This window comes from Maniola hyperantus, chromosome 11 (assembly GCF_902806685.2).
Source record: "Maniola hyperantus chromosome 11, iAphHyp1.2, whole genome shotgun sequence".
Classification (NCBI taxonomy): domain Eukaryota; kingdom Metazoa; phylum Arthropoda; class Insecta; order Lepidoptera; family Nymphalidae; genus Maniola; species Maniola hyperantus.
In genome coordinates this window covers 888,073-915,675 of record NC_048546.1, presented here as the reverse complement: position 1 = coordinate 915,675, position 27,603 = coordinate 888,073, and the positions used below count along the sequence as shown (strand labels likewise).

The 27,603-nt window shown below is 38.5% G+C and overlaps 4 protein-coding genes across 7 annotated transcripts in view; 2 read left to right on the top strand and 2 right to left on the bottom strand.

Moving 5' to 3' along the window:
• LOC117986201 (intermembrane lipid transfer protein VPS13A-like) overlaps positions 1-5,670 on the bottom strand; it is a 43,507-nt gene extending 37,837 nt beyond the window's left edge. For 3 of the 4 annotated variants that reach the window (XM_034973039.2, XM_069501894.1, XM_069501893.1), the window contains exons 1-3: positions 5,596-5,670; positions 1,817-1,976; positions 281-681 (exon numbers count right to left, since the gene is read on the bottom strand). In XM_034973039.2, the coding sequence (XP_034828930.1) occupies positions 281-681; positions 1,817-1,957 (542 nt within the window). In that variant the 5' untranslated portion in view covers positions 1,958-1,976; positions 5,596-5,670. Of the gene's footprint in view, positions 1-280; positions 682-1,816; positions 1,977-3,139; positions 3,250-5,595 lie in introns of those variants that run through there. The other variant, XM_069501892.1, reaches the window with a different exon arrangement.
• Positions 5,671-8,707: 3,037 nt separating this feature from the next.
• On the top strand, positions 8,708-11,882 carry Obp49a (Odorant-binding protein 49a). Its single transcript, XM_034973069.2, has 5 exons — positions 8,708-8,827; positions 9,121-9,177; positions 9,526-9,600; positions 10,810-11,043; positions 11,691-11,882. Exons 1-5 carry the CDS (start codon positions 8,786-8,788, stop codon positions 11,841-11,843), a joined length of 561 nt encoding a protein of 186 aa, XP_034828960.1. The 5' UTR covers positions 8,708-8,785; the 3' UTR covers positions 11,844-11,882.
• Positions 11,883-12,754: 872 nt separating this feature from the next.
• Positions 12,755-17,294, bottom strand: fsd (transmembrane protein fates-shifted). The gene is made up of 4 exons (XM_034973246.2): positions 16,995-17,294; positions 15,223-15,701; positions 14,448-14,654; positions 12,755-13,616 (listed from the first exon to the last, which is right to left on the bottom strand). The coding sequence occupies exons 1-4, from the start codon at positions 17,032-17,034 to the stop codon at positions 13,311-13,313; spliced, it is 1,032 nt and encodes a 343-aa protein (XP_034829137.1). The 5' UTR covers positions 17,035-17,294; the 3' UTR covers positions 12,755-13,310.
• A 2,665-nt stretch (positions 17,295-19,959) lies between these two features.
• LOC117986647 (liprin-alpha-1-like) overlaps positions 19,960-27,603 on the top strand; it is a 168,624-nt gene continuing 160,980 nt past the window's right edge. Inside the window, 1 exon segment of the mRNA XM_069501958.1 lies at positions 19,960-20,484. Within this exon segment, the coding sequence (XP_069358059.1) occupies positions 20,236-20,484 (249 nt within the window). The 5' untranslated portion in view covers positions 19,960-20,235.

The following is a 27,603-nucleotide window of genomic DNA, read 5'->3' as shown; positions in this document are numbered from 1 at the left end:
ATTGTTTGTAAAGGAGTTCCATCCTTTACCTCCGAAGATCATCATTGGAACTTTACAAATCTGACAGTACGGATAGAGAAACATCGAAGGAGGATCACATTAAACAAAAGTATGGTGTCTTTCAATTTGGACTTGGTCAGTGTGGCGGCTTGAATTCTTCTTATCCTGAGAGAAGACTCGTCTCAGTAGTGGGCCGATGATGGGTTGTTGATGATGATGAAGTGTAATTGCAAAAAACAAGCTAAGTGCATTGGTAATGCAATCTCTGCTAATCACGTACCTATTTGTAGTCTCGATAGAGAGGCTCTGCAAACATAAGCCACACGCCAGTGGCCCATCTTTGGAACTGATAGAGTCTTCATATCTGACGTGAACATTCCTCACGTAAATCTGCAGGTTATTTACTATAGCCGTGAAAAGATTCCCAAAGAAATTCTGCGGTCCTTTCAACACCTCGCTTTCTGCTTCTAAATCCTGGAGAATCTTCCTCTTGGCTGCTCTTGTTAGCCTTCTTTCCCTTTCTGGGTCGAAGTTGCTGTTGGAGATCGCTGGTCCAACCAATATGAGGACGTCTTCGATGTGGACCAGCACGGGTTGGGTGTACAGACCGGCCCATGGTATTTGCAAGTTGATTTTTCCAATGGTTCCAATTTTGACATCGATTGGTAGATCTAGCTCGTACTGAAAAATGTTGAATGGTTAAGGGACCTTGAAATGTATCCGATGAAAATTCTTCAAAGCGAAGTATTTAAAACGTTTAGTTTCATAAACACAAAGCCCACCTTATTAAGTTTTACAATCTAAGTATACATTATCAGCTGTAAGGATATAGAGTAGGTCTTCAAATAGTTTCAGGGAAGTGATGAAACAATAGCATGGTATGACTATTACAATTCATAGTAAATTTATCTTTGTCCTCTTAAAAATAAGGTCAGAATAGTTTTATCTTCGAATCACTATCAAAACAAGACTAGAAAACTGTAGGGCAATGGCGATACCTTGGCTTCTTTCTCGTTATATATGTTTTCTGGCAAAATAATGGATTTATGATTCTTTCTTCCTTCTATCTGGGCTAAACTTAAACGTTTCCGTATACTCGTAATTAATGTGCGCGCAGTGCCCTTCCCCTCTAGTCCTAACTTCAGCCATCCAAGCTCGCTCTAAACGCGCGCCGAGTAGACCGCCTGCCAAAGGCTTCCCGGAGCGAGGCTGGGTATCTCAAGTAGCGCTCGCGTATATTATTATTATACATTAGAGTGGAATTTCTGAATATTCTTTCATAGTGAGGGGTCTACGTTACGAAGAGAACCTACATGCAAAATCTCTAATGTCTATACCAAGCAGTTTTTTATTCAGATACAAGTTAGCCTTTGACTGCAATCTCACCTGATGGTAAGTGATGATGCAGTCTAAAATGATAGCGGGCTAACCTGGAAGGGGTATGGCAGTTTTAATAAACCCATACCATTTGGTTTCTACACGGCATCGTACCGGAACGCTAAATCGCTTGGCGGCACGGCTTTGCCAGTTGGGTGGTAACTAGCCACGGCCGAAGCCTCCCACCAGACCAGACCAGAAATTTAGAAATTATAAAATTCCAAACCCCTGCCAGGAATCGAACCCGGGACCTCCCACTAATAAGACCACAGCGCTCACCACTGCGCCAGGGAGGTCGTCAGGTTTGAGCTGTAGTTATGTCGCTATGACAGTAGAACGTACTTTCCGAGGAGTCTGTTGAACTTGAAGGTCCCGGCGGTTGCACCTTCGAACATGACGGCTGTTGCGTGTTACTTAGGCATAATCACTGCATTCTTACCAGAGCTTCAGGTTTAAGCTTAAGATCAGCGAGGTTGACATTGCCGGAAAAGATTCCCACGTTAAGGTTCTCAGTGTCCAAGTCCTGAACGTACTTCCCGAGGAGTCTGTTGAGGATCCCGGCGACTGCGCCTTCGAACATGATGGCTGTTGCGTGTTACCTATCGATAAGAACACGTTGTTAAAGTAAAAGTTGTCCAGATGCATTTTAGGGTTCAGTAGTTGTGAAAATTAAGTTTTCTTAAAGGTCCCTTTTGTGATTCATTCGTTGCGTTGGTTTTTATTTTAATATGTTTTGTCAATGCTGGGTCTTACTTGCATCAAATTCAAGCCAAGTGCAGTAAAGTGCTTACTTAAGTTGATTCATCATCATCATCAACCAATAGACGTCCACTGCTGGACATAGGTCTCTTGTAGGGACTTCCACACGCCACGGTCTTGCGCCGCCTGGATCCAGCGGCTCCCTGCGACTCGTCTGATGTCGTCCGTCCACGTAGTGGGGAGTCGTCTTCCAACGCTGTCTTCCGGTGCGAGGTCGCCATTCCAGCACCTTGGGACCCCAACGTCTATCTGTTGTACGAACTATGTGCCCTGCCCATTGCCACTTCAGCTTCGCAACCCGTGGAGCTATGTCGGTTACTCTAGTTCTCCTACGGATCTCCTTATTTCTGATTTGATCACATAGAGAAACTCCCAGCATAGCTCTCTCGTTTTATTAAATTGGTTTTCTTCGAGGTTTGAGTTGGAGCAGTATTTAGTTAAGTCTGATTACTTATGTACCGAATCTGGATCTACCTAGCTGGACTGCAAACACATATAAAAGGTTTACGTAGATATATATATTATGTACCTACTAGGAATATTATGCTTTATTGTTTTGTTTCAATCGGTCCATTGTGTTTTTTGCGCGCTTGCGAAACAATTTACCTAAGTATTCTAATTTTTTAAGGCAAAGTGCAGTGACCGGAACTAGAATAATTTCAGAATATATCTCTACGTGACCGGCTCATAAGATTAACAGCCGTACTCAGAGTCGCTTAATCGTTACTAAAATTTAGTTAAAACGAGACAGAGCTATATCTCTCACATAAATCTGTCTCGTTTTATCTCAATCTTAAGCAACGATTAGCGACTCTGAGTACGGTTGTAAGAGGTGGTTTTGGAAGATTTTATTTAGTAACTACAGATATGCACTAGTCTATACAACTTACTTATCATAAGCATCAGAGGCTCAACCTAATTTTAGCTGTAAATTATTGAAACAATACAAAAATAATGATTACCTACTGTTTATGAATAACAAAACAGGTAGGTACCTACTTACCGAATCGCAGTAGATTCACTAGATACATGTAAATTCGTCATCCTCTCAAAAAATATTGTTTTAACCAAACGGTTCGTAAATTTGTGTCTATGTAAATATTAAACACAAAAACATCAAACACGTCCGATACAACAGAAACAAAGTTTCCTTTATTAAACTCAGTTATCGCTTGCTATCGGCAGATAACATGATTATCTAGATGTATACCTAAGTACTAGGTAGGTAGGTACCAATTTACAATCCTTACTAGTACTACTATATTTTGCATTTATTTATTTTCGTGTGAGTACTTAGTAAATCTATATCTATATCTAAATATATAAAAGGAAAAGGTGACTGACTGACAGATTGACTGATCTATCAATGCACAGCTCAGACAGGACGGATCGGGCTGAAATTTGGCATGCAGATAGCTATTATGACGTAGGCATCCGCTAAGAAAGGATTTTTAAAAATTCAACCCCTAAGAGGGCGAAATAGGGGTTTGGATGTGTAGTCCACGCGGAGGAAGTCGCGAGCATAAGCTAGTTATTATATAAAAGGAAAAGCTGAATGACTGACTGACAGATTGACTGATCTATCAATGCACAGCTCAGACAGGACGGATCGGGCTGAAGTTTAGCATGCTACAGCTAGATAGCTATTATGACGTAGACATCCGCTAAGAACCCCTAAGTTTAACCCCTAAGGGGGTAAAATAGGGGTTGGAATGAGTAGTACCTATACGATATCCTGAAACGGTGGTAACTTTTAAATATTAGGTAAGTACCTAGTATAGATTGAAAGTACCTAGTTATACTTAGGTAGGTACCTACTTAGTAATCAAATTCTACTAATGACTGAGCTTCAAGCATCGAGAGCGGAAAATTAAAAGATACTCAAAGATCATTTAATTAAGATAAAAGGTCACTAGGCAGGCGCAATGTTAGATAATTGAGGAGCTGGTGAGTGGTGACCAACACAAAAACACTTTTTTCTTCATATAGGTACCTACCTACTTACATTACGACAAAAATCTGCATGCATTTCAAAACAATTATCAGTCTAAAACTGTTCTCAGTTCTCAAAACTGCTAAAATTGACCCAAAGTTCATTATTTCGATCACTAAATACAAACTTGTTTTCAAAACTGTGCTAAAATTGACCCAAAGTTCATTATTTCGATCACTAAATACAAACTTGTTCTCAATACTGTGCTAAAATGGACCCAAAGTTCATTGTTTCGATCACTAAATACAAACTTGTTTTCAAAACTGTGCTAAAATTGACCCAAAGTTCATTATTTCGATCACTAAATACAAACTTGTTCTCATTTCTAAGCAAAATGGCCGCAAAACTGTGCTAAAATTGAATCGGTATACAATAAGTAGAGCTTGACAGCTTTACTCCTTCCAGATTAGCCCGCTTCCATCTTACACTGCATCATCACTTACCACCAGGTGAGATTGCAGTCAAGGGCTAACTTGTATATGAATAAAAAATAAAAAAATAAATTCATTCAGTTTTTTACTCCTCCTGTAAAATTTGATTTCGTGCAAATTACACCGTTTAGTTCGCCAGCTCCTTGATGTTTGCAATAATTTGCATCACAAAGCGTAGGTAGTACCTACCTACCTAGCTAAAAATAGATCCGCCAACACAGGCGACATTTTATCCCTTTATCCAATACAAATCGCCTCGATTTGTCCCTTCAAATCGTAATTTAAAAATTACCTTCGATAGGTTTGCCGCAATTAAAAAACGTAAAAACAAAAACAAAGAATAAACAAAAAATGAAAATATCTGATACTTAATAATAAAATTATCAAGCTTAAAAAATGACATTACGTGTGTTAATAATAACTTTATAGATAGGTAGGTACTTTTTTTTAAATCTTTATTTTTGACGGGGCTTTATCGCATTGCGTTTATGTCGCCCCCGTATACAAATCAACTTATGTCTTTTATATATACTTAAGGCTTTTACTTAAACGTGAAAAAATACCTGTAAAAAATTAAAAAATACTATCTTACTTGCTAAATATTTTCTAAGAAATAACTTGGTATATTATAATAAATAAAGACATGGTTTACATTTCATAAATAAGCACTAACTACCTATAAAAGGGTCCGGCAAATGCCGGCAACATCAAGGCATGTATCAAACCGAAATAAATATTGATTTTAATTATTCTAATTTACGACTGAAATTCTAGAAATATTGAAAATAAGTCAGGCGTAGTTTTCTTCTCTTAAATAGGTAAGGTTATCTGTTTAAAGCTAAAGTGAGCTCAGTAAGTATCGTCTTTTAAGTAATATCTAGGTAGAGCTACGGAAAAAAACAAATTAAACGTACCTAGTTCTAACTTAACCAAAAAATCTGTAAACATTAAAAAAAGGCGTAGTGTTCTTAATGGACAAAAGTAGAATATTTTCTGTAACCACAAGAATGTTATATAAAAAAATATTATATTTACCAGTATTACATGATTTTCTTGTATCGACGAGTAGGCTTTTTCCCAGAGGTTTTCCAGTGACGTCAAAGGATTCGGAGGGGGCTGGCTTTGACAGGTGGCAGTAAATGCGCAAGGGCGGATTCTGCACATGCGTACTAGAGTAGGAAAAGCGATTACGACTTGCGGAAAACCTTGAAAACCTTGTACTCGACTTAATTTTTAAGATGACGTCTGACATCATCAAAATACTTACATGAACATAGCATAAAGCTTTCCTAGGCCTGATGCCTGCACGTTTGACATAGGTAAACTCTAGATTTGTTTAGATGACAAAGTATAAAATCGGTCAAGTGCGAGTCGGACTCACATACTAAAGGTTCCGTACCATCGTAGGTAGGTAGGTATACAAGAAATCACGAACACTTTCCTTTTTATTAATTTTCATGGCAGTCTTTTTGGATTTTTTATTAAAAATACACAGAAAATTTCAACTCTATACCTACCTAGGTACTATATTAATTCATGAGATCCAGCCCGCTGACAGACAGACGGACGGATGGACAGCAGAGGCTTAGCAAAAGGTGATCCCGTTGACAGTTGGCATCCTTCGGTACATAAACTACATAAACCTACCACAGAATTGAGAATTCTAAATAAGTTACGTAGTAGGAAATAGAAATGACGTACTTGTCTAGTCACTAAATAAGTACACTGCATTTAATATTAAACCAGCTGCTGCGTGACGCCCAATTTCATTACAAAAATAATATAAAGCAAAGCTATACTTCTGTTTTTTACAATAGCACCTTGGAAAATGAGGCATTTAAAGAACGGGTCCTTAAAGCAAGACTGTGAACATTGATTTTTTTTAAATTCCTTTCGGTTTTCAGTCCGCTCCTTTACCTTTGAGCTAGAGGTTATAAAAGGTGTACATTGTAGAGTGTAGAGTCAACATCTCCGGATGCTATGGCGTCGTCGGAGTGAACATGCTTTGCGTCTGCGTAGGTAGGTACTGCTCGCTTGCTTTTCCTGCACGTGGAGTAGCGAGAGCTTCAATTTCAATTTTTATTTATTGCATTTCCATAAATTACATCATATTAAGTATGTACAAAGTATTATGGATACCCAGTTTGGGTGACGCAACTTTGGCGTACCTATCTAGAAAGGCTAGAAAATATAATGATACCTAAGTATTCAAGTAATCTAGTTTTTAAAACTTCGGCCTCACGAATAGGTACAAGCAATGCCGGACTAGACGACATCCCTGCACAAATCGCCGGGCGTATTACCCTCAGCAACTTTGACGACCTCCCTGGCGCAGTGGTGAGCGCTGTGGTCTTAATAGTGGGAGGTCCCGGGTTCGATCCCTGACAGGGGTTTGGAATTTTATAATTTCTAAATTTCTGGTCTGGTCTGGTGGGAGGCTTCGGCCGTGGCTAGTTACCACCCTACCGGCAAAGCCGTGCCGCCAAGCGATTTAGCGTTCCGGTACAATGCCGTGTAGAATCCAAAGGGGTATGGGTTTAATAAAAACTGCCATACCCCTTCCAGGTTAGCCCGCTATCATCTTAGACTGCATCATCACTTACCACCAGGTGAGATTGCAGTCAAGGGCTAACTTGTATCTGAATAAAAAAAAAAAAAAAAGCACGGACCCCCTAGATTTAACACCCAGTCTCGAGGCCCTAAGCCCTTAGCCGATTTTATACGATCAGCTTCTAGAACACTAGCTTATGCTCGCGACTTCGTCCGCGTGGGCTACACAAATTTCAAACCTTCACTCCCTTAGGGGTTGAATTTTCAAAAATCCTTTGTTAGCGGATGCCTATACGTCACAATACCTAGCTATCTGCATGCCAAATTTCAGCCAGATCCGTCCAGTAGTTTGAGCTGTGCGTTGATAGATCAGTCAGTCAGTCAGTCAGTCAGTCAGTCACTTTTCCATTTATATATTTTAGATTACCGTGGACGCGCTCTACCCCGTGCGAGGCACCGTATAACTCCTAGAGACCCTAGGTACCCCGGATTGGCCTCCAGCCAACCGGTGGTGAGTGGTGACCACCACTGCATTGCAGCATTGAGTCAACAGATTTCACGTTAGGACATACTGCAGGTAGGTATTTGTGTTCATCGGTTCCTTTATAATTAACTAGCTTATGCTCGCGACTTCGTCCGCGTGGACTACAAAATTTCAAAACCCTATTTCACCCCCTTAGGAGTTGAATTTTCAAAAATCCTTCCTTAGCGGATGCCTACGTCATAATAGCTATCTGCATGCCAAATTTCAGCCCGATCCGTCCAGTAGTTTGAGCTGTGCGTTGATAGATCAGTCAGTCAGTCAGTCAGTCAGTCAGTCAGTCACCTTCTCCTTTTATATATATAGATTCCAAATTACTTACCTACTCATTACCGGCGCTCTCTCCGTCACTCGCTCCATACAAACGTATTTGGTTCTCATTTGAACATTAAATATTAACCAAATTCGATGCAATTTTGTTGATACGTTCTAGAAACGTGACCCTAAGGCCTTGGAGTCTTAAGTGCTAATAAAAATTTACGAGACATTTCACCTTTAACTTTCCGGAGTTACGTGCGTTTCATCGTCATCATCATCAACCGATAGACGTCCACTGCGGGACATAGGTCTCTTCTAGGGACTTCCACACGCCACGGTCTTGCGCCGCCTGAATCCAGCGGCTCCCTGCGACTCGTCTGATGTCGTCCGTCCGCCTAGTGGAGGGTCTTCCAACACTGCGTCTTCCGTGCTTTAATAGTGACCTGCATGTCTGAGAGTTCACCAAAATGTTCTCAAATGTATGTGAAGTCTACCGATCGGCACTTGGCCAGCGTGGTGGACTTGGGCCAAACCCTTCCCATTCTGAAAGGAGACCCGTGCTCAGTAGTGAGCCGGCGATAGGTTGATGATGGTCATCTATGCGGCAGTCGGATTTTAAAGTATTTGAACTTTATCTGTCTTGTTTACTTAATAAAATTGATAAAAACTTTAAAGTTAGGTAGATATATTATATCGAATTAATGAGAATTGTTGTTGATTTAACTAAATATTTGACCTCATAATCTTAACCTTACGACAGACCCAATTAACTACCTAACGTATGTTCGTACTATCTCAGTTAGAGACTAAATTACGCGTTTTCTTTAAATAAATGGTCTCATACCTCCATATGTCAGTTGTCTTCAGTCTTTAAACATGCGTGGACTTGTGGTTTTTATTTCTTTGTCATTATTAGCGGTAAGTCTATAAAGTATATTTAATCCATTTTTCTATGTATTTAATTGAGTAGGTACTTATTAGGTTTTGCGTTCAAAAATCATAATAAGTAGGTTATTTAAAATAATCGTGATTTCTTGAGCACATTGAATTTTGCATTCTATGATTTGAAAACATTATATTTACTTAGCTAGTTACTGTACTAAATAAATTTTGAGGAAAGTTATCTACCTACTTACTTATAAATAAATTGAAATAAAAACCTTGAATTAAGTATTCGCCTTAATTGATGTCAAGTTTTTTTTTTATTGCAGGTATGCCAGGGGGACCCTGTTACTTCGCCAGTAATATGTGGCCGAATGCCCGGCGCGGTAAGAATCACATTTCTTAGATTATACTCACCGCCGCACTCAGAGTCGCTAATCGTTAGGTACTTAAGATTGAGTTAAACCAGGGCCGTCTTTACCTGGGGGTTCAAGGGGTGCGGTGCACCCGGGCGCAGAGTCCTAAGGGGCGCAAGGCGACCTAAACCTACTACACGTGACCACGCGAGCGGAGCCATGGGCACAGCCAGTGGTAGGGTGACAAGCCGGGCGAAGGGCCCACGGACCAAGAGCCCCATAGCCCTCGAGGGGGGTGAAATTTTATTCCTGGAGACTGGAAGACTTTGAATTTTTGAATCAAGCTGATCGCTAAAATAGTATTAAATATGTTTACAGATATACAGTTGCCTCGCCACACCACAAATAGTGAAGTCAGGAATCGCTTCCCAGTGCGATAAGACTCTTCCTGAGGTAACCATTCTATGACTTTATTTTACCAAATTAAAACAGGAAAAGTAAGTTTTAGGATCTAGGGAGTACAAACCAACGAGTAGCTAATCCGCGACCAACTTCACTCAGGTGAATTTTCTTTTCAGAGCGTCAATAGCTCAACCGGTAAAGGAGTGGACTGAAAACCGAAAGGTCGACGGTTCAAACCCCGCCCGTTGCACTATTGTCGTACCTACTCCTAGCACAAGCCTGACGCTTAGTTGGAGAGGAAAGGGGAATATTAGTCATTTAACATGGCTAATATTCTTTTTAAAAAAAAGACTCTTCTTGAGGTAACCATTCTATGGCATTATTTTCCCAAATTTAAAAATGGGAAAAGTAAGTTTTAGGATCTAGGGAGTACAAACCAGGTAGGTACTTACTTACTCACGAGTAGCTTATCCGCGAACAACTGCACTCAGGTGAATTTTCTGAAAACACGTTGCGTGTCTGATGGCGCGTTTCAAACCCTCGTAGCTTTATCTTTTAGTTTTATTAGTTTACATACTTAATTACCACTGTAGGTATCATCTTAAAGTCTAACAACTGGCTATCAAAAAGTGTACGTACTTAAATGAAATGTTACCTAAGTTTGAATAAATGATTTGACTTTGATTTTACTTTCTCAGTGGGGGTCTACACTCTACGTTGTAAAGAAAAACTTTATTCAAAAAAAAAGGAAAGAAACGAGCCGAAGTGAGAACCACCGCCTTTTTGGAAGTCGGTTAAAAATATCAAGTTTCTAAGCCCAGACATTATTTTGCATGGGTATAGTTTAAGACTTGGAGAGGGACATAGGCTACTTTTTATGACGTAAAATCAAAGAGTTCCCACGGGATATTTGAAAACCTAAATCCACGCGTACGAAGTCGCGGGCATCAGCTAGTTTATAATATATGCTTTTTTATTTGAGGTTTGCGTAAGAGTACCTTATTATACACGCAAAATACAGCGTTTTCAGCTGTAGCTTACGTTGACATCAGACAGTTTCTCCTTTTCAATGCTCAGTAACTTTCAGCTTTTTTTTTAATAGACATAGCGAGCAAAGGAGCAGGCGGGTCACCTGATGTTAAGTAATTACCGCCGCCCATGAACATTTGCAGCACCAGAGGAACCGCCGATGTGTTGCCGGCCTTTTAGGGGAAGCTTTTGTCCCTGTAATGTGATGATGAAGTTATATTTTATTTTCAGTGTGAAAAAATCACATGCGTATTCAGAAAATCGGGTTGGATGGATGGAGACAAGGTGGACAAGCCCAAGTTGACGGCGTACTTCGACCAGTTCGCCAAAGACAACCCTGACTGGCAGAAAGCTGTGGACAGCGTGAAGACATCTTGTCTTCAAGCGGACTTACCAGCCCAGGGCATCCACCTCAACTGCCCAGCTATTGATGTCATGCAGTGTAGCTTTTCGGCCTTTTTAAAGGTAAGTTTGAAAAATCGGTCAAGTGCGAGTCCGACTTGCACACGAAGGGTTCCGTACTATGTATGTATGTATGTATGTATATACTTTATTGCACCACAGAAACACAAATGACAGGTTACAAAAAGAAATCTTAATAAGTAGGTACAAAAAGGCTACTATCGTACAAATCTTACTTTTTAATTTTTTTAATTAAAGTAATTTTGAAATTATTAGGTAAGTACTTATTTGTTTTTATAGCGGTAATAGAAATCGCACTGTAAAAATTTCTACTCTCTAGTATTAGGTACGGTTCATTTCGTACGGTGCAAATCACACTAGTGACTTGAGCGGCGCATGCACACTGCACAGCGCGTCGCGGCATACAAAATATTATTTTGACGCGAAGCAACGCGCCCCGCAACGTAACAAACCAAAGGGGCATGGGCTTATTAAAAACTGCCATACCCGTTCCAGGTTATAGCCCGCTACCATTTCAGACTGCATCGTCACTTACCACCAGGTGAGATTGCAGTCAAGGGCTAACCAGTAACCTGTATCTGAATTTAAAAAAAAAAAAAAACTTAATACGGTTCAGCCTTTAATCACTAGGCTATCACCGCTAGAAGAGCCCTATTAGAATATACTTTTTAATTCCTAATAATTTCCAGAACGCCGAACCATCGCTGTGGAACTCATCAGAACGCTGCGAGTATCCTCGCCAGTACGCCGCATCTTGCCCCGTGTGCCCCAACGACTGCTTCGAGCCCCAAATACCTGTTGGCTCGTGCAACGCCTGCAACGCTTTGCCGAGATCACCCTAACGTGATATTCTAAACCTAGTAAGCGTAAGGTAATAAATACCTGAGTGCAAACATTGTTTTATTTCGGTCACTTACCTACTTACTCCTTGCTTGTCAAATCAGCTACTTTGATACAAACGAGCCTCAATTATAGCTCAACCGGTATAGGAGTGGACTGAAAACCGAAAGGTCGACGGTTCAAACCCCGCCCGTTGCACTACTGTCGTACCTACTCCTAGCACAAGCCTGACGCTTAGTTGGAGAGGAAAGGGGAATATTAGTCATTTAATATGGCTAATATTCTTATTTAAAAAAAAAACGTCAAAACGCTCGTTTGGTAATAGACTTGGAGCCTGTGAGGACCAGACTCTCTCTTGACTCAAAGTTTATCTGCGCATTGTCCCCACCACAGGGAGGAACGATCAGCGACTATGAAGTTTGGATCATGGTGACTATGAGAGACAACAGGTAATAAAGGTGTAAAAATCTGACATCAAAGTATTAAGTCTAATTTTTAATCGACTTCATAGAAAGGTCAATAAAAGCTAATATCTTTAAATTGGCTATCGGCACAAACTAGCAATGCATACATTAAGACACTAACGGCGGTTACGCACTCATCCGAACCGAATCCGTCAAAATACGTTCCTTTTTGTTTTGTATGGGAGCTTATGACGTATGTCGTAGATAATCGCTGGTATTCTCATGGATGACGGATAGAACTGGGATGACGGAAGTGTAGTGCGTAACTACACGTATTTTGATTTGCGGAACGTATTTTGACGGATTCGGTTCGGATGAGTACGTAACCCCCGTTAGTGTCTTATCCGCCGTAACACTACTTTATCCCACACATTTTATTTCTCAAAACAAGGAACGACTTTCGGCACTGGGATTTTGGATCATGTTGCAAAAATAAATAAAACACCCAATAAATAACAAAATATACTATATTTGTATCACATTCATCAACCCTTAAATCTTTATTTCAATTACACAACGTAAAGAAATCCTTTTTTAACACTGGCAACGATTCCTCGTCTCGCATACTAGACGGCAGTTTATTTTCAAAGTGCGGGTACTTGCGATGCCACCAATCATACACCAGTATAATTTCAATTTGTAAACTAATGCGACAAAGTATTGGCTTAGTAATTAGTACTTATGGCATTCAAATTTCGCCCCTAGCAATACCATCTTCACAGGCTTATATAAAAATCTTTACTTGAAAGTGTCCAATTTAAGAAATTAGTCAAAATAATGACTAATTTGTGAGTTAGCTCACGTCAAACTCATTATTTTGACTAATTTTAAAAACTGGACACTTTCAAGTAAAGATTTTTATATAAGCCTGTGAAGATGATACTGCTAGGGGCTCAATTTGAATGCCATAAGCCTACTTTGTCGTATTAGTTTACAAATTGCGAAAAACCAAATTAAATTTGAATTTCGCGGGCAGACCCGTGTCTTCCACCTTAAATCTCCACTTCAATTACACAATGTAAAGAAATCTTTTTTTAGCACTGGCAACGATTCCTCGTCTCGCATACTAGACGGCAGTTTATTTTCAAAGTGCGGGTACTTGGGATGCCACCAATCATACACCAGTATGTTGACAACTGTGTCGATGACCACGGAATGTTCTGGAATGATGTTCCGGCATATGTTGTAGTGGCCGGTGTTGAAGCCTAGATGCAGCCTGTGGTGTCGGAAGCCCTGGGAGAGCACCACACTCACGGATGATAGGGTCATGCCCATCAATGGAGGTACTTCGTAGAAGCTTTGGCAGGTCACCTGGAAAATACAGGAACTATAAGTATAGTCGACGTATTTTAAACTGAGTCGTCGAGTTATCTGTCTGTTTCGCTCGCACTTACAGGTCCGTAGGTAGGTAGATAACTCGACGACTCAGTTTAAAATGCGTCGACTATAGGCCATTTGCATATCAGGCGATTAAAGTTACGTTACGTTAACGTTAAAGTTTAAACGCATTTAAATATCAAAAGACAAAATAATTTGCAGTGTTGGTTAACTTTTTTTGGACCAAAAATTTATCTTTAACCTTATTTATTGAGGTATGAGTTTATAGTGCGCTTCTTCTCAGACCAAGACGCGTTTGGAAACTTAGTAAATTTAGTATTGACGTTTAATTCATCATCATTATCAACCTGTGCTTGTATGAGAAAAGTTCAGTCCATAGTCCTCCACGCTGACCAAGTTTGGATTGGCAGACTTCACACACTTTTGAGAATATGTATTATGGAAATCTCTCAGGCATGCAGGTTCCCTTCAGGTTCACGATGTTTTCCTTCATTGTTATGGTGAATTTACCATCACTTTTAATGGTGAATTTACCATCACTTTTTAGTGAAATAATTCACTAGTAAAGGTGCCTTAACTAGCTTATGCTCGCGCTCGCGTGGACTACACAAATTTAAACCCCCTATTTTACCCCTTTAGGGGTTGATTTTTTAAAAATCCTTAGCGGGTGCCTACCTCATAACAGCTATCTGCATGCCTTTCAGCCCGATCCGCCTTGTAGTTTGAGCTGTGAGTTGATAGATCAGTGAGTCAGTCAGTCACCTTTTCCTTTATTATATATATTTTTTTAAATGGACTTGGTACCTGCAACACTTGAGAATCCTCCTCCGGATTAGCATCAATCCTGCCAAGCTCCTCAATGAAGTGGACACGTTTCACCCGCTCAGGCTTCAACTTCTTGAGTTTGAAGTAAACGGACCAGTACGTGGGCCCCTTGCAATACCACACGTTCACGCATCTGCGTCGGACTAATTCGTGCGGATGGCTGTCGTGCGACGCTTGTCTTTGCACCTTAAATTCATAATTTGAAGTTCAAAACATCTTGAGTACCGTAGTGATTAGAAGCTCGATGTAACGAAAAGATGACACTTAAAAGAGACAAACACAAAAAACCGGCCAAGTGCGAGTCAAACTCGTGCGGCGAGGGTTCCGTACTCGGTTATTTTTTTCGACATTTTGCATGATAAATCAAAAACTACTATGCATAAAAATAAATAAAAATCTGTTTTAGAATGCACAAGAAAAGCCCTTTCATACGATACCCCACTTGGTATAGTTATCTTACTTTGAAAATACTAATTATTTGTTCATGAACACATATTAATTATGATTTTTGTTCATGAACACAGTTTAATTATAATATGATTAAAAATAATTATTTTTAATGATTCAACCACAAATTCAGGTTTCGGATTTATTCCTTTACTAGCTTATTCCCGCGACTTCGTCCACGTGGACTACACAAATTTAAAGCCCCTATTTTACCTCTTTAGGGGTTGAATTTTCAAAAATCCTTTCTTAGCGGATTTCTATGTCATAATAGCAATCTATTATTATACAAAATAAGAACGATAATTACCTTCTGAATAAACACATCATAAGTGTGGTATAGAGCTCTTATAACCCTCTGTCGTAAACCATACAACTTGTAGTTATTTTCTATCCTCAGTTTCTCAGGTAACTTAGGATTATTCTGACAATACCTCTTATACAATGCTCGCCAAAAAGATTCCCTCTTAGTTATAGAATAAGTAGCTTGGTTTATACCGGCAAAGTTGCCAACATCTTCTGGTTTGATGTAAGAAGATATTAAATACCATACAATCTCAGGGTAGACTACTCCTGGACATTCCTGGAAGTCTGTCTCACTCTTGGAATGATTTCTCTTTTTCTTGTAAACAAAGGATTTTGTTCCATCAGCGTTTGTTTCCTCAATTATGTCAAAATCGTCATCTTGAAGTTCGTCCCATGATTTCTCAGGTTTTGGTTCTGTGGTTACTGATTTCTTCACTCTGCTCACAGGTTTTGGAGCATTAGCACAATCATTTATGGTAAAATCTGAAAAGAATATTTTTACAAAATCATTACATACTATAAAACAAAGTTGTTAGATAGAGTGATTCAAGAGGAAGGTTTATATGTATAATACATCCATAATATAGTAGAGAAACTCTGATAATTTTAGAGGTTTCTAATTCTACATTATCATATCGTAAATAAACACATTTTTTGGCTGAACCCAACAATAGATCAAAATAATGTACTACAGTATTGTACACCTTAAGTTCTAAAAAAAAGTCTACATTATGTCTATCTCTTAGGGATAACCCACAATAACCATTTTTTATCCTTTAACGAGAAATAATGGCTTATTTACGAAGCAATTTTAAGCAATACAGCATTAATCTTTATCTAATTAGGAACCTTTAATACATAGTGCATTTAAAATAGCTCAATATGGCCTTTTACATCATGTAATTATAATGAATATTTTCAAAGATATTACAGATTTAAAACGCAGGGAAATCGCAGATTACTTAATAAAAACATGCTTTCAGTACGACAACGTAATCTGTACTTATAAGTATGTTACTATAAATTGAAAACATATATATATATATATATATACCTATATATTTTTTTTTATTTTTTTTTAAAGAATATTAGCCATTTTTTTAAATGACCAATATTCCCCTTTCCTCTCCAATTAAGCGTCAAGCTTGTGCTAGGAGTAGGTACGACAATAGTGCAACGGGCGGGGTTTGAACCGTCGACCTTTCGGTTTTCAGTCCACTCCTATACCGGTTGAGCTATTGAGGCTCACGATTTGATGGGCTACTACAGATGGCTAACTGTTGTCCTGGAAAATATAAAGTTCCCACTGCATTTTCAAAGACCTAAATCACTAGCTCTCACTCAGCTAGTATTACTTATACTAGTTGTCCTACATGAAATAAATAAATTTGATTTTATCAATTATTATGCGCGCGTAGTGTGGAACATGGTAAGGAAGAAGAAGCAGATCAATTAATACTGAATCTTTATTTATTTAGGCACATCAGCAAAAGCTGCTTAGTCTATTAATAAATAAATAAGCCTTTATTCAGACATGTTTCATTTTTACAATAATATGTTAGACGCTAATAATAAAGAGACTAAATAGAGATAAAGAGACAAGATTACACATTAAACTACAAGATTGTAGATTCGAGCAAACGAGCAGGCGGGTCACCTGATGTTAAGTGATTACCGCCGTCCATGAACATTTGCAGCACCAGAGGAACCGCCAATGCGTTGCCGGCCTTACAGGAATTAAAGAAAGAAAAAGGAAGAAGTAAAATTAATATTTACCTGAGTTAGTTCCTTTTTTTTTACCTTTTTTCTTCGGCATCTGATCAATATGCTTAGTGCAAACAACACAAATTGTTCGGCTGGGATCCGCATTCAAGATGGGAACTTCGGTTCAAGCTATTCTACCATTTAATCATTATAGCCTGGATCCTAGGATATTAAATTATAATTTAAAGTTATAACTTTAGGATAGCAAAATTAAATTAGGTAAAAACTAATTTTTCTTCTTCTTCTTTTCTTTTTTGTTACCATTTGCAAAATACAAATCAATCACAGACCAATTAAAATCAATCAAAATTCAAAGAGTGTCAAAATCAGCCGTTTCTGACAGTTCCCATTTTTTTTCCTAACTAGCACCGTAAATAGAGTAATAAAGCTAGATAAAGAAACGTTTGCTTTTTCATTCACACTAAAAAGAGAGCACAGATAAAGTTATTAATATGATAAACAGAGACACAGCTAACCTATTTTTTGTCCCTTACCATGTAACCGATTTTTTTCAAGAATCCATACAAGAAATGCAACTTTAGTTGCAAAACAAACCATGAGAATTCGTGGCGTAATTTTATTCTCATTAGTTATTTACTCGTTTTCACATAAAAAACGTTTAATACAAATATTGTTGATCGGTTAATACAAATATTTTTATTTTTATTTTATTTTATTTTATTTTATTTTATTTATTAAATTAACTAACGGCTACCTACACTAATACATTTAAAAAAAAAACTTAATTCTGAAAATATTACTTACTAAGTGCAGTCGCCAATTATAAGTTAATACAACATTTACAAACATATGTGACAAAATAAAAAACAAACATCAATAAGATTAAAGATAATACTTCCTACTCAAGACTTCCAATATGCAAAGATCTTTTCCCGAAACTTATATAAAGAATCAGAATTAATGTCAATGACAGAGCTGTGGTGGTTAAGAGTTTTACATAATCTAGAGACAGGAGAATTGGCGCCAAGGACAGTTCTAATATTGACTACTAAACAATGGTAATAATTATTGTCGTGTTATTTCATCGTTACGTCGTGCTATCGCTATCTCATACGCGGTTTTTACTCAATCTACGACTAGCACAGACCAACAGGCAACAACTAGTTTTACCATAGAGTAAAGGTTTTATGAGGTTTTTACGCATGTCTTAGAGGCCCCGAGGCCATACGGTCAAGCAAAAGCGTGTTTGTCAAATTTTACGTTTTGTGACGTTTTGTTTATCAAGGTCATCAAACACAAGGGCATGGCCTTAGCATGGCGCCTTGGGCGCAAACACCATTCAAACAGGTTTGTCAAACAAAGCGTCACTTGCTTTCGACGCAGAATTCAGAAAGGGATATTGCGCTGAGCATAGGCGCTGAGTGATGAGCACCACGGACAAAGGATTTCTTGCATTAACTTTAGCAATGTGTTTGAAAAAATGAAAAAAAAGGAGACGTTGGGCACGAAAATGGTTAAAACAGCGAGATAATAATGTAACTATTCTCACATGAAAATTTCCTGAAAGAAATATGGAGCTAAAACATTATCCATGAGCTAAAATGGAGAGTTTGTTTGACAAACATAGCCGTACACCATCAAGCATATTTCACACACACGCCGTCAATCAAACTTGACAAGCACGTAGTTTGTTTGAAACCAATGAGTAAACAATAGGCAAAGAATTTGCATGTAGTATTCCTATGTCGATGACAATAGGTCAGTATAGTAGATAATCTATTAGGTCAGTGTTTGAAACCGTGTGAAAACGACCGCAAACGATCAAATCATGATCAAATAATTTGTCAAACACGTAAAATTTGACAAATATGCTTGACCGTGTGCGGGGCCTCTACAATGGTTTTACGGCTCTGGGTTCCAGCTCTTTGGAGAATAAAGGCAACGGTTTCTTTGATCTCTATATCTCTAATATAAATAAGAATGGTTTATGTTTTATATCATAGAGTTAGATTAATTAAAGAAATCGGCTGTTATTATAAATATTATGTTAAATTTTTTGATAATTTTATTCTGAATGCATAATTTATTGGTATAAATATCCATTATTTAAAAAAAATACAAACCCAAGAATTTCATTCATAATTAGCAGTAGTGACCTCTAGCGTAGTTTTGTACAAATAATTGCAAAGAGTTACAAAAAAATGCAGACAGGATTTTTAGTCTTCTTGAATAGGCACTGTAGGGTTGGTATTTAAAAAGTCGCTTTGATGTTTTGTTTGAGTTTAAATTCCTAAAACTGTATCGGTAGGTTAAGTACTCTTACCAGTTATATGTCACGCAAATTGCTATTGCGCTGGAACCATGTCTCATTAACATCGAAATGACGTCATTTTGACGTCAGCTGAAATAAAAATATACCATCAGCTCGGAACTTCAGTCTAGTGCTGACGTCACTAAAATGGCGGCCACACGCATTAGCAATTTGTGGGACTTATACAAGACTTTTTGTTTTACCATACAATAAGAAATTCCTTACTAGCTACACGCTTCTAATTATTTTATGATGTGAAATCTTCTTTAGCCGCATTGAGCGATTTTATAATTAAAGTATTGTAAAGAAAGTATGAAATTATTGTCTTACGACGTTAATTTACTAAAAGTTGCAGTTAAATTTCAAAAGGATATTTTGCTTTACATTACAATTAGCTAGCTAGGTACTTTATTAATTTATTGGTGCTGCTATTGTTAATTTCACGGTAGTTAATTGTGATTAGTAATTTTATTGATATTTCTAAAATATTTAATTCCACCTATGTATTCTATAATATTATTTATACTCAGATACAGAATAGATACAGTTAAAGAATACATTCATATTATAAAAGAATACAATGTGGTAGGTACTGTCAAAACTTACAACTTGCAGATATTTTTCCGTGTGAGATATCTGAAAATTAAATTGGATATTTCTTCTTTACTCTTTGAGAATTTGACTGACGTTCGAATCCAAGATGGCAGACTTGCCGCTTGTACCGTGATAGTATGGAATCGTAGGAGTTTTAAGTTTTAGGTGTGTCTTTCTTATTATCGAACTATAATGTCTCGCGAAATTTTGACTACAATCTCGTACGAATATATCGACAATGTGAAACAACGTCCTCACGTTTTGTGCGCTAGGTTTAGGTAACGTTTGTGCCGAAACATATGTAAAACGGTGTGAAAAAAATAATTTTGTGTTATTCGGTGTGTCGTGTATTATACGATAAGTATTCTGGTTTGGTGTTGAATTAAAATGTGGAATATGATGTGCGACGTAATGCCCACGATATCTGAAGACAGTATAAGCCAAAGGAGTTCGCAGTTTTCCGGGGAAGATGCGAATTTCGAGCAACTCATGGTGTCGATGTTGGATGAGAGAGATAAGTTGGTAGAGAGTCTTCGGGAGAACCAGGAGCGACTCGGAGACACGGAGCAGCGCCTCAAGGAGGTGGAAAAGGAGCGGGACTCGCTGCAGCGACAGATCGCGGCCAACTTACCTCAGGTCAGTGACATTTCTCTTCAATACTAAAAGATACATCTGACAATTTCTTCCTATAGCTAACCGGAAAGTGTATCATATACTCTTCCCTACAAATCTTGATTAGGAGAATAAATTTCATTTTAAGAGTTTTGACATTTTTTTATAACCCAAAGGCTATTCGCTCACTAATCGCAAAAATACGCAAGCCCACTAAAGTAACATCCTAAAAAGTTATAGGCCAACTGAGATAACACTATCATTGTAAATTTACCGATTAAGATGACACTGAATGTTAAACAAGCGTTTTCTTATCAAAAAAGTGAAGGTTAGCTTAATGCAATTATGTAAAAGGACACTAATTGTGCTGTTTGTAGGTTCAGTTCATTTTCATTTTAAAGTTCAGAAATAAGTGATTTGCATAATTGATAATGATGAGATGTCTAGAAACAAGAAATGGATAGGTTCATTTAAGTATGCCGTGTCCTAACTAAGAAGTAAGTATTAAGTGAATAATAACTTCAATGCAGTCATCGCAATTAGGTATTCTTGCTGAAACTGGACTCAATGCTACATTTAAGTGTTACACCTGAAACTTAAACTTGTCTACAATAATTACTAACTTAACCTTGATTGACCGTATAAAACTTAAATAAATAAGTACTAAGAATGCTGTAAGATAAAAAATCTGTCAAGTGCAAGTCAGACTCGCACATAAAGGGTTCCGTAATCTGTACCATCATATAAGATGTAACACAATTTGTACTTTGCAATTTTGTTAATTTTTTAAAATTAAATAAAAATAAAAATATTTAACCAAGAAAATGTTGCACAGTACAAAAATTCTTTAAATCGAGTGCACAGAAAAGGTAGACATAATAAATGTTGCAGTGCTTTGGCATCCGTACTTGGAAAACCTGTGTTACGGACATCGCAGCTACAATTTGCATGGTGGCCATTTTGAAATATTTTATATATATATTATTTGTGGACAGACAGACACAGAAGGACAAATGGATGGAGGCTTAGTAAGTGGTCCCGTTGGCACTCTTTGGGTACGGAACCCTAAAAAGGAGAGTTCAGATAGTAGATAAGCAATAAGCATAATAGTAATTTTTATAGTTAATGTTCTGTGTTACATAAGAAGATGATTTTTCTTTTTTAGCGTTTAAACTACTTTGAAACTAAACATGTCGATAAACATTTAGACTTAAGTATTTATAGTTTTTGTTAACACAACTATTATGTTTGAGACTGAGGAGGAGGAGCGGGGACCCTGAGACACAGGTTTATCAAACTTACTTCAGGTACTAAACTGTAAACCGACGTTGTTGTCATAAATAAATTTTCATTTCAAATTTCATTTCAAACATGTGAGTACAGCTGGGACAGATATTATATATACAATGATTTTTCTTACTCAAAAGACTAATGAGTAAGTACTTATGTTAATCATTCAAAAATAATTAATCATCATTTCAACAAAAGAATCATGTGTCTTCCAGTAAATACTTTTAACTAAAAATTAAGATAGGTCAATGGATTAATTGACACTCAAAACGTACAAATCAATTTCTGTCCAAACTACACATTCTAGTAACAGAGTGAATACAGGTTGATGTTTACAAAATGAGCAGCTAGTAATTTTATTACTTCTTATACAATGCAACTGTTCCAATGACTGAGCAGTTGGTTTGTCCCCTTGACCCAGTCTCTTAGATATTGTTTAATTAGTAATTACCTTTTGTTTTTAAACAACGTTTAGTTAAGCAAATTGTAAATAGGCTATTACTAATTTGTTACAGCACAGGTATTTTGTAACTATGACAATTTGATAAGTAACTTATTTCGGAGCAACTAAGATTAATCAAAACCCTTATTATAAATGCGAAAGCGTGTTTGTTTGTTGGTTTGTCCTGCAATCACGTCCCGACGGTGCAACAGATTGACGTGATTTTTTGCATGGGTATAGGTAAAGACCTGGAGAGTGACATAGGCCACCTGCTTTTATCCCGGAAAATCAGAGTTCATCATCAGCTAGTAACTTAATAAATCTTTAGGGGTCCATGTCTATTATTAAATATTTAATATGGTTTACAGTGATAGCCTAGTGGTTAAGACGTCCGCCTTCTTTTCGGAAGGTCGGGGGTTCTATCCCCGGCACGCACGCACCTCTTATCAGAGTTATGTGCGTTTTTAAAACAATTAAATATCACTTGCTTTAATGGTGAAGGAAAACATCGCGAGGAAACCTGCATGCCTGAGAGTTCTCCATAGTGTTCTCAAAGGTGTGTGAAGCCTGCCAATTCACTTTGGGTCAGCGTGGCAGACTATGGCCTAAGCCCTTCTGACTCTGAGAGGAGACCCGTGCGCAGTAGTGGGCCGATAATAGTGTTAGTATTGTCAAACCAAATCCTCGCAGACGAAGTCGCGGGTAATAGCTAGTATGTCGTATGTTCCTATATTTCCGAGACAATCAGTCGTGGTCCACCTAAAGCGCAGGGATGTGCACAAATGTTGGACCCGCGGTAAAGTGAGCCTACACAATATATGTAATATCGGATACTGGCGATTTGCCAATGCCAGAATGTGCTCAATAATGTCAAACCATTGCTTACGACTTTTCCAACTTAGTGCGAATAGCTCCTTAAGGTGACGCAGGACGCTCGACCAAAATTGGCAGCGCACGTGGGTAACATGTTTGCTTTTCACTTGACATTGTATGAGAAAGTTGAGAGGCACGATGATTTTCAGTGAAATCAAGCGCGCGAAAAGGGTTTAGGAAAAGTATTTTTGAGAAAAAACTGCTGAATTTATGTTTGCAAAGTAAAGTTATTTCAACTAATGAATAAATAAACAACGTCTAATGATAAATTGTTTTAGAATTTTCATGTCCCTAATCTTATTTATTTACGCCCAAAGTTGTCATTAATTTAGTGTTAAAATAGGAATCTTTTGAGCCTCGTAACTTTTGAATCAATATTTTTTTCAATATTTTATATATCAATAAACCTAGATAATGACGAGATAAATCGATATAATTCTTAGTTTTGTGCGTACAATATCGAATATTGTTGTATTTTCCCTCCTACGTTTGTATGGAGAAAGCACCGAACTGAGCTGCCTTAAGTTGAGCGCTCACAGGCTCAAATCATAATCCATATCCGTACTAATATTAAAAATGTGAAAGTGCGTCTTGTCTGTCTGTCTGCTAGCTTTTCACGGCTCATGCAGAACAGACCAGAGACGATTTAAAAATTCATACTAACAACCCATACTTAAGAACTTATAGAACTGTAAGACGGGGAGTTGCAATGTAGTTATAAATATATATATATATAAATAGATATATAGGCATACATAAACATACACTCTAATAGGTACATACTATACAATATAATGTTATATTTATTTTAAGAATAAGAATAATTTATACATATAATTATATAAATAATATATAAAATCAATCTAAATATATAAAAGGAAAAGGTGACTGACTGACTGACTGACTGACTGACTGACTGACTGATCTATCAACGCACAGCTCAAACCACTGGACGGATCGGGCTGAAATTTGGCATGCAGATAGCTATTATGACGTAGGCATCCGCTAAGAAAGGATTTTTGAAAATTCAACCCCTAAGGGGGTGAAATAGGGGTTTGAAATTTGTGTAGTCCACGCGGACGAAGTCGCGAGCATAAGCTAGTATAATATAATTAAACAATAATACATAGCTAACTGTACATATTCTTATCGTAGAAAATCTACAGTGACAGATAATTGTTTGTTAACACGGTTTTTAAAGATCGCCAGCGATTTGGAGCGTCTTATTTCGACCGGAAGTGCATTCCACAGCGAAGCTGCTTTTACAGTGAATGATTCCGCGTAGCTATGCGTATTACATTTGGTCGCTTTAAGCTTAAAGTCTTATCTCAGAAACCTTCCCGCAAGCCCCGACAAAGAATGTACTAAAGTCCCTTCGTCCTTACCTTTAGTCGCTAAGTAAAGACAATATTATACGACGAGTAGCCAAAGAGAATAATGCTAAAACTTGATAAAAGCTTTAAACGAGACCTTTGAAAGCCTGTGAAAATGTTGGAAAATACAAATTATTTATTTACAGAACACTTAAGGTCGGCCGGATCTTGTTTCGCTTAATAGATTTCGCTCAGGACTTAAACGCTGTGAGTTATTAACCTCATCTGTTCTGAATGGTCGTCAGTCCAGCGGGTCGGAGGTCGTCCCACACTGCGCTTGCTAGTACGCGGTCTCCACTCTTAGAACACGTCTGCCCCAGCGGCCATCGGTTCTGCGATGCTTCAGCTGGCTAATTCGTAGTGAAGGTAGAGGGAAGTGGGTGATACGCCGTCTCCACTTCAGAACACTTCTGCCCCAGTGGCCATCGCTTCTGCGACAGATATGATCTGCCCACTGCCACTTTAGCTGGCTAATTCGTAGCGAAGGTAGAGGGAAGTGAGTGAATCCTCATTCAGCGGAGGACCCTGTCTGGTGGTGCGCTCTTGGGAAGGCCTATGTCCAGCTGTGGACGCAAACAGGTTGATTGATTGATTGATTCTGAATGGACTCAATTTGCTCTCTGCTAGGCTACACGACATTATAGGAACTTTTTAAGATTTTTTAAGCGAAGCCTAGTCGTAGTAGTGAGCGATTCGGAGGTCGGGGGGTTCGATCCCGGGCACGTACCTGTAACTTTTCCTAAGTGGAGTTTTTAGGTAATTAAATATCATTTGCTTTAAGCGCCCCCGAATCCCCTCCAAAGCGTAAAGCTTGTGCTAGGAGTAGGTACGACAATAGTGCAACGGGTGGGATTTGAACCGGCGACCTTTCGGTTTTCAGTCCGCTCCTTTAACCGTTGAGCTATCGAGGCTCACGATTCACGATCACGGAAGGTCTCCCACACCGCAGCGTGGCGTGGGTTACTAACTGGCTACCATCGGAAACTATTAAATATGAATTAGATGTAGGGCCTCGCGGTAAATCAATGTTTTAGAGGCGATACCGAACGGAACGGCTCCAATGTAACGCCGCCAGCGGTAAATGGAACGAGGTCGGACTGTTTCCTGTCTCCACAACTTTTCTTCACATTTGGCGACCGTCTGTCGTCTCCAACAAAACTCATTTGACAGCAGCTAATGCATGAAGCGCTGATAGCATACTGGTTAAGTCGGGGCATCCTATTCGGAAGGTCGGGGGTTGGATTCCGGAGAAGTATATGATTAACTAGCTTATGCACGCGACTTCGTCCACGTGGACTACACGAATTTCAAACCTCTATTTCAACCCCTTAGGGCTAAATTTCAGCCCGATCCGTCCAGTAATTTGAGCTGTGCGGTGATAGATCAGTCAGTCAGTCACCTTTTCCTTTTATATTATACTAGCTTATGCTCGCGACTTCGTCCGCGTGGACTACAAAATTTCAAATCCCTATTTCACCCCCTTAGGAGTTGAATTTTCAAAACCCCTTTCTTAGCGCATGCCTACGTCATAATAGCTATCTGCATGCCAAATTTCAGCCCGATCCGTCCAGTAGTTTGAGCTGTGCGTTGATAGATCAGTCAGTCAGTCACCTTTTCCTTTTATATATTTAGACTTCGTCCGCGTGAGTTTCGGTTTCTAAAAGTCCCGTGGGAACTCTTTGATTTTCCGGGATAAAAAGTTCCGCCTATGTCCTCCCCCAGGATGCAAGTTATCTCTGTACCAAATTTCGTCAAAATCGGTTAAACAGATGGGCCGTGGAAAGCTACTAGCAGAGAGACAGATAGACAGGCACACTTCCCATTTTTTTTAATAATATTAGTATGGATTAGAGGATTAGACGCCTGGTAGAAGAGGAAGCTTGTGATAGTGACGGCCTCCTTTTCATCAGGGTTTGAAATTAGAATCTTTAACACGTACCTCTAACAAGCACATAGCAATTAAATATCATTTGCACAGTGAAGGAAACTAAATCTACATAGCCAAAGTCGCTGGTATCAGCGCATAAAAACCTATTTTTTTTAATTCAGATACAAGTTAGCCCTTGACTGCAATCTCACCTGGTGGTAAGTGACGATGCAGTCTTAAGATGGAAGTGAGCTAACCTGGAAGAGAGGTATGGCAGTTTTTAATAAAAACCTGCCCCTTTTGTTTCTACACGGATCGTACCGGAATGAATAAATAAATCGCTTGGCGGAATGGCTTTGCCGGTAGGGTAGGGTACCTAACTAGCCACGGCCGAAGCCGCCCACCAGACAAAACCTACCTAAGACCTATCGTCGAATGGACCCCTTATGTGTTCTGGTGAAAACTCAGGAGACCAAGTTCTGTGGCCTCTTAAATTTTCCCCAGGCGTGGTTGCGAATTGCTATGAAGCTCTGGTCTATAAAATAATGTAATAATTATCTCGTCTCGTAAAGCTTGTAAAACGCGTTTTTGTATATACTGCAGATTTATGGTTAGTCGCAACATCCGCTATAGTCTAAGAGCTCAGGAAGCTAAGGAAAACTAAAGTATAGGTATTTATGGTCATACAGAACTTCTATCCCGTTAGGAATTAAGGCTACCGGCATCGCATTAGTGAAATTACATGATAAACTAGCTTTGACATTAAATCTGCGCTACAAACTGAATATCATTACAAAGTTTCAATGTGCTCCGAGTGCAAGAGTTAAGAAACTTAATGATACCCGCGACTTCGTTCACGTGGATTTAGGATTTCCAAAAATCCCGTGGGAACTCGTGATTTTCCGGGGTAAAAAGTAGTCTATATTCATATCTGGGATGCAAGTTATCTCCAAATAGATGGTGCCCGCAACTTCCTCCACGTGGATTTAGGTTTTTTAGTAGTAATAAATCGTTGATATTCTGGGATAAAAATTAGCCTATATATTATGTCCGTCCCTGGGATATCGCGTCGACGTGATGATACAGAACAGTTAGCTTGTAACAAAACGTCGAGGCTTCACTTACACTGGCAGGCGTCAAATGTTACCTACATTTGACGCCAGGTAGGCTATGATATGACTATAATATCTCTTTGATTTCACGTCATTAGCCTACTATTTGACAGATCGTCGACTCAAGATCAAACCGAGAGTTTCCTCGCTTATAGTTTACTCTGACGATGATGAGACCTCCATTAT